Below are 7,708 nucleotides of genomic sequence, written 5' to 3'. Positions count from 1 at the left end.
ATCTGGTGATCAAGGAGGGGGGGGGGGGCTTGCCTGGTTGCTCAGACAAGAAGGAGGGGTCGTCTATGTAGTCGATCACAGGGGCACCGACATCGGTCTCAGGGTCTACCGGAAAGAAGTAATGGAGGGGAACACAATAAATAACAGAATAATCAAAGTAAAACATGGTAATGCGCGATCCAAGAGGCGACCTAACGCGGTAGTAAGTGATACTGGTGAAGGGGGGGCAAACATCCGGGAAAGTATTCCCGATGTTTCGCGTTTTCTGATAGACATGCCGGAGGGGAAAAGTTGCAGGTTTGATATGATAGGGATGTGTGGCGGACTAACGGGCTGCGTATTCAAATCCGTCTCGTCGTTCTGAGCAACTTTCATGTACAAAGTATTTTCATCAGAGTTACGGTTTATTTTATATTAAATTTTAAAGTTTTAAACATTTTCTAAAATTAGTATTTTATTTAATTCGAAATTCAAATAAATACTAAATGCTATGGGTACACAGAGAAGTGTACCAGGGGTGTAATTGTGTGGCTGACAATGGGAGAGGGTAAAAGTCAACTGTGCATAGTCAGCAGTTGACTCAGTCAACGTTGACTGTTCAACATGGTCAAAGGGCCCGCATGTCATGGACTGGTGTTAAACTATTTTAACTAATTGGTTTTATTTAGCGTCAGTGGGACATGTGTTAAAATTATTTTAGTTAAACAATTTACCTAGTGGGGGCTCCATGTATATAATAGACTCAAGTGGGGTGGGTTAGTACTACACGGGGCTTAGTCCCTAATCTAATCAGGGCCGGTCTCCATTGGCAATTGCCCAGCCGGTCACACACACGCACAGAACGCCCATGGTGTTCTTGGCCATGGACAAGGCCATGGCCAGCAATAGCAGCTACAGCGAGAGCAGGTAGCAGCGGCAATAGCAAGGAGCAGCAACTGCGGCAAGAGTAGCAGCAGCAAAGAGCACGGCAACAGCGGCAGTAGAACAGCAAAACAGCAGCGGCAGGTAGTAGAAAGCGGCAACAGCAGTAGCAGGTAGCAGCAAGCGCGCGCACGCGCAGGCGGCACAGCGGCGCGACCTGGGTGAGGCAGTGTGTGCAGGCGCGGCGAGTGGCGACAAGGTGCGACTGAATATGGCTACGCGCGGTCAGATCGCGGTAGGTCGCGGGAGGCGCCGAAGCTCGACGGGAACGAGCACGCGGCGCCGCGGCGGCGGCGGCCGGAGCATGGTGTTTACGGCAGGTCGGCTACAGCTCGAGGGTGAGCAAAAGGAGCATCTAGGAAGCAGCTATAGGTCACTACAGGCATGACGGAAGACACTGGGAGGCTTAGAGAACTCGGCAACGAGAGGCACGTCGTCCACGGCGACGACGAGATTCGGCGCTTGCGGGGAGCGGTGATACATCATGGAATCGACGGGGAAATTAGGGGGAATCGCCGAGGAGCTCACCGCGGGGCACAAGAAAGGCCGGTGGAAGGTTAGGAGCTGCAGACGGCGGCGAATTTGACGAGGAGGTCCGACGGCGTCCGAGGATGAAGATGAAGCGGGCAGCGGCGTTGGAGTTCTACGGCGTCGATCCGGTGGTGTAGACGAAGTAGAGGAGTACGTCCGTCCTCCTGCACCTCTTCTCAGGCGACAGCGAGCGTGCTGGCCGCGGCTACGACGATGGCCATGGCGGGCAGCCGCTCGGGCGCGAACAAAAACGATGATGGCGGCGCAAGAGGGTGAGATGAGGGGGGCTAGGGTTCGCGTACGGGGTCGAGGAGGGCCTTATAGACGCCGGGGTGGTGCTGGATGTTCAGCACGTGGCCATCCATGGCCACGGACGGCGGCGCGGCGTCCACCTAGCCTCTGATGAACAGAGAGGTTGAGGTCGAGCTCCAGGTGGGCTGGGCCTTGCCTGTTCACATCAAGGCCCAGGTGCATAGTAGGTTAGTTTCTGTTTCCTATCTTTTTATTTATTTCTATTCTTCTCTTTTATTTATTTTCTTTTCTGTTTTCTTTTAGATCCAATTTATTTTAACTCTATTAAGATAAATAATTAGTGCCTAAATTAGTGTTGTAAATTAAGCCTCTGCCATAAAAGCTTGACTTCCAAATAAATTAGTTTAGGATTTTATAAAATACAAAAGTCATTTATTTAATTGTTTTAGCCACTGGATTAATTACTTTTGAGCATTTAAACATGTTTTAAAGGTTTGGTTTCTCCACCAATATTTATTATGAATTACTTGCTACATTTAGAACATTTTAGTTTTGACTTTTGAAAATTCTTCTAGTTTGACTTTATTTCAAATTTGAATTTGAACGAGTTTTGAATCATCGCGAGACTATCAACAGTAATCATGGTGACATGGCAGCATTAGCGGGGGATCACTGTAGCCTAATTAGCCGGGCGTCACAATGTATGTGAGTCATTATATAAAAAGATGTTCTCATGACAAATCCAGTAGCATAATCCATACCGAATGAATTCAAATACTATTTCTTTTTATTAATTAGTGTTAGAAAATTTAGAAGTTTGACTACAGGTTTACTACGAAGCAGATTGTGCGTAAGGGGGATGAACTACATAATGTCAAAGATTTTATGTTGAATCCTTTGTCCCACTTAATTAACCTGACATGGTTACTTTGTATTCTATCATGTATAGTATATGGTACCTTAAGTGAAACACAGACCATAGTGACTCCCATGTGCTCCTATCCCAAACCCCCTTGAACTCTTTGTCCTCCTTGCCGGATCCTCATACCATCTCCTCCACTCTCTCGACTATAAATATGTACTCATATGTCATACATAGAGTTATTTACCCAAAACCATCACACTTGAGGCTAGGGTAACAACTTGATACCACATTTGAGTCAGGGCACAAAAAACCATCAAAATTGCGCCTAATCTGTAACGCGGAGCACTGATGCTCGAATTTGGTCGCGAAAACAGCGAATCTGACCAGTTGGGCCCACCTGACCGGCCGATGTGGCATGCCTACATGGATAATTTGCTGAGGTGGCCAAAGGCCCCACCTGTCGGGCTCTCTTATTCATCCCCTCTCTCCCCAAGCCACTTTCTTCCCCACCCACCCCGACACAACCGGCCGTATCCAGCGGCAGCCGCACCCACCAGAGCTCCGCCGGCCGGCGAGCACCGTCGCTCCGACGAGCTTCTTCCCTGTGCCCTCTTCCTTTTCCTCCTATCATTCTCCCCGTGCCCTCTACCTATTCCTCCTATCATCTTCCCCCAATGCCTAGCCACCATGGCGTCCTCCGCATGTCAACTCCGGCGCCTCCTCGGCCGCGGGAACCTCCTAGCAAGACGCCTATGCTTGACCTCTCCAAAGAAACACCAGCAGCGCCGTCGGCCCCTCCAGCCCGCAGCGGCGACTAGGAGGGAGGTCGCGGCCGGAGGCCATGGCGGGGCTCGCCGGAGTGGGCTATAGCACGGAACTTTTTGCGGGAGGTGATGGCAGCTCATGGCGCCCGCGTCCACGAGGCTGGCGACGAGCTCCGCAGGCTGGAGGTGTGCACCCACCTGCCCGTGAGGCTCCTCGTGGGGTTGCCGTCGTCGATAGAGTGCTCGCGCGTGGAGACCATCCGTCGACGTGGTGTGTTGGCAGGACAGAGGAGCATGCCGTGGGCAACCTGGAGCACGACCGGAAGCTCGCGGCGGCTACGGTCTTCGGCACCGTCCACGCAAGGAGCTGGGGCGGCGGCCTAGTCGGCGAACGGATCGAGCACAGGAGGGCTCGGGCGAGGCAAGCAAGGATGGGAAGGAGGGTCAGTGGTGGTACGACACTCCGGTGGCGAGCTCCCCGGCGGGAGCAGCTCCGGTGGTCGAGTGCGCTGTGAGCAAGAGTGGGCGGCAGCGAGCCATGCCGACAGCGTGCAGGTCAGCGCCCTTTACCTGTTTGTTGAAATGCCCACTAGAAAAAGAAATTTGTTTGGAAAAGAGACAAACATATGAGTCACTTACAGGTGGGACCCTTGTCCAACTCAGCAAATTGTCCACACAAGAATGCCACGTCAGTCAGACAGGTGGGTCCAACTTGTCAGTTTCACTATTTTCACGTGCTTATCAGGCAATCAGTGCTCCCCGTTAGTCATTAGGCACAAAATTGGTGGTTTTTTGTGCCCTGTCCGAAAAGTGGTACTAAGTTGTTACCCTAGCCTCAAGTGTGGTGGTTTTGGGTAAATAACTCTCATATATACCTCTTTATACATGTGCAAGAGTTATTACACTTTTATCACTTTAAATTTACTTGATTACTTACTACAAAATACGCAGAAGTGAATTGCATGGACAAATTCACTACCGACCTGACTTTTGGGCCTACACCCTTTTTCAGATACAAACATTGAATAAAAGGGTATATAATAAAAGAGCATACTACGACACTTTTCTGTATTAATACAAATAATTTCTAGGATATTCTATATGTGCACATGAACCCATAAAAGTGTCCATAAATTTTATCGTTACAGAAGAAAACTATAATAATCTAGACTTCACAGGTTTTGGTTGAGCAAGTCTAATAAGTATGATATACTACTACATCACCTTTTTCATGGAGATACTACTATTGCCCTATGGGGTTCTTCGAGCTTGAGGATCCATCTTATTAGTGTGGCAATATTAGAAAATGTGTGGCTAAATGTACTTGATTGAGACATGATCGTTAATCCATCAATTAGTTCATCCGTTTTTTTGTCCATTGCATCTTAACTATTTGAAAATGTTTCTTCCAAAATCTGATCTCCTGTTCATAATGCTAGATTATCTAAAATTGGGCCCTTTTAGGCTTACCCTGTTACATATGAATTATAGCAATGATCTCTAAGTGGTATAGGTACCTCATTGTAATTGATGATATATGGGACGAGAAATTATGGACAACCATCAATTGGGCATTCTCTAGGGCTAATGGTTATGGTAGTCGGCTAATCACGACAACTCGTATAGTCAATGTATCTAAATTATGTTGCTCGTCGACTAATGATTCAGTTTATCAAATGGAACCTCTCAGTGATGATGATTCCAGAAGGCTCTTCCATAAACTTATATTTTCTCAAGAGAGTGGATGTCCTCATGAGTTCAAAGAAGTTTCTGAAGATATATTGAAAAAATGTGGTGGTGTACCATTGGCAATCATTACAATAGCTAGTATTTTGGCTAGTGATGAAAGAGCAAATTCACTGGATGAGTGGCATGTTTTGCTGGAGTCTATTGGTCGTGGACTTACTGAAAACCATAGTGCCAAGGAGATGATGAGGATACTATCATTTAGCTATTATGACCTTCGTCCTCATCTGAAGACATGCTTATTATATCTAGGCATGTTTCCGGAAGATCGCGAGGTCATGAAAGATCAGTTGATATGGATGTGGATTGCCGAAAGCTTTGTCCAATGTGGAAAAGCAAAGACTAGTCTCTTTGAGGTTGGAGAAACTTACTTCAATGAGCTTTTGAACAAAAGTTTGATCCAGCCGGTATATGATGATTTTGGATCTGTATATGCTTGTCGCGTACACGATAGTGTGCTTGATCTAATTTGTTCCTTGTCAAGTGAAGAAAACTTTGTTACTATTGTGAGTGGTACTAGTGATACCATTTCTTCGGAAGGCATTGTCCGAAGATGGTCTCTCCAAAATGCTAGAAAAGAAGAAGGTCAAACCAGGCCTCTCAGGTCTGACTGTATAAGACAAGCAAGGTCTGTTGTTACATTTGCCCCTGCTGTTGATCTAATGCCACCATTCTCGAGCTTTGTTGTTTTGCGTGTATTAGATTTGGATTTGTATGGTTATGATGGTACTATGGAGGACCGTCTCAACCTTCAAGAGTTGGGGAGTTTACTTCACTTGAGGTACCTACGTCTATCTGGAAGAGGATTTCTTGAGTTCCCGGAAGAGATTGGAAAGTTGCAGTTTTTGCAGGTGTTGGATCTTCCTAAAAGTACAAGACTGCCATTGACTGTGATTAAGCTCACAAGGTTGATGTGCCTACGGATTAATGGTGGGAGGTTTCAGCTTCCAGATGGTGTTGGAAACCTGAGATCAATGGAAGTGTTGCATAAGATCCAAGTTGGCTCCATAAGCATTGTGCAAGAGTTGGGCAGCATGCACAGACTCAGGGAGCTCAATATTCAGTTTGAGAGCTCAGAGCCTCTGGAAGCTTTTGTGGAGTCAGTAGGAAAAATGCAAAAGATCCAGCGTGTAGAAATCAGTGCCATGTGTGAGCATGAAGTTTCAATGGATCTGTTGGGGGAAGGTTGGGTGCCCCCTGCAAGTCTCCAGGAGTTTATCATGCGCAAAGGCGTCAGATTATCTATGCTGCCGGCATGGGATCCATATCATCTGTCACAACTCTCCAAATTAGTAATAAGTGTAGGGGATATGCGACAGGAGGATCTGGAATTCCTTGGAAGATTACCGACTCTTCGGATTCTCTGGTTAGTGAGCGACAACCAAAGGCCGCTAGTCGTTGGCACCGAGGGGTTCTGTTGTTTGGAAAGGGTCACCTTGTATTCCAAATCACCGAGCCAAATATGGTTCCGGCCAGGAGCTTTACCCAAGGCCGAACGAGTTTGTCTCGATATCGGTTTGCGGGGGGCAAAAGAGGAAGCAGCTGGCAGCGGTGTCGATTGGTTTGACCTGGGCATAGGAAACCTGCCGTCCCTCCGGGAGGTCCGAGTCTGGTTCGGCCGTTCGGGAGTGACGGTCGGGAAGGCCAAGCAAGCGGAGGCTGCGCTAGAGAACGCCCTCCGCGCCCATCCTAGAGGGTGCTTGGATCTAAGGGACTATTTTTAGTCTGACTAAAAATAGTCTCTTTTAGAGGCTAAAGGTCCAAGCACCCCTGACTAAAGAGAGGCTAGGACTAGTCTTGAGGCTAAAACTTTTTAGTCATAGGAAACATACTAAAATATGTATTAGCCCTCTCTCTCCTCATTTAATTCCTCTACTTTAACACATGCAAGTTCTGGATTGGATGGTTTGGAGGATAATAAATGCTCAATAACTTAATTTTAGTCTCTTTAGTATTTAGATCCAAGCATGGGTGAGGCTAGCAAGTTTTAGTCTCACTACTTTTAGTCATGGGACTAAAACGTATCCAAGCACCCTCCTAACCGTCCCACCCGTCGCATCTACTTCGACAAGTACATACCAGAAGGTAACACGCCATTAAAAACCATTATGATTGTCATTTCCGTTACGTAGAGCCTTTATACGTGTATGATTGTAATTACTGACCGGGCTTTACTCTCTTTCTCTTTCTTGGGAAGACGCCCGTGACGAGGACGTCGAGTGCAGCGAGGGCGAAGAGTCGGAGTAAAGAAGCTGCCTGCAGGTTAGATACAGTTTGGTTTCCCGTTAAAAAGAGTATCATTTAAAGGCTGCAAGCTGTGTATACGTACATGCTTAGATTTTGTTCTCCACACTTATTGTATAGCATGTTATACATTCTTTTTTCTTTTTTTTACCAAATGCATGCTATACATTCTGACACTACTTATTTTTATAGGCTGCCATTGTTTATTGGAGACGCACATCTGCAAAACATATGCGTACACGTATCGACGTCTGCAGCATCGACCGACGATCGTCACACAGTGAGCTTATTTGTTGGCTCAATGAAAAAAAAGAGAAAAGGATTTTTAAAAAATACAAAAAAAGTACTCGCTCTCTACTAGTTGAGTTTCTTTCTTGGCTTAAGC

General features: G+C 46.8%; 1 protein-coding gene across 1 annotated transcript in view; it reads left to right on the top strand.

Annotated features, from left to right (window-relative positions):
* The window catches only part of LOC123186998 (disease resistance protein RGA5-like), a 10,401-nt gene extending 3,427 nt beyond the window's left edge, over positions 1 to 6,974 (top strand). The window contains exon 2 of the mRNA XM_044598742.1: positions 4,847 to 6,974. Within this exon, the coding sequence (XP_044454677.1) occupies positions 4,847 to 6,803 (1,957 nt within the window). The 3' untranslated portion in view covers positions 6,804 to 6,974. The remainder of the gene's footprint in view (positions 1 to 4,846) is intronic.
* The last annotated feature ends 734 nt before the right edge of the window (positions 6,975 to 7,708 follow it).

The sequence above is a fragment of the Triticum aestivum genome, chromosome 2A, assembly GCF_018294505.1.
Source record: "Triticum aestivum cultivar Chinese Spring chromosome 2A, IWGSC CS RefSeq v2.1, whole genome shotgun sequence".
NCBI classification, from domain to species: domain Eukaryota; kingdom Viridiplantae; phylum Streptophyta; class Magnoliopsida; order Poales; family Poaceae; genus Triticum; species Triticum aestivum.
Note: the sequence above shows the minus strand (reverse complement) of the source record. Positions and strands in the feature narration are given on the sequence as shown.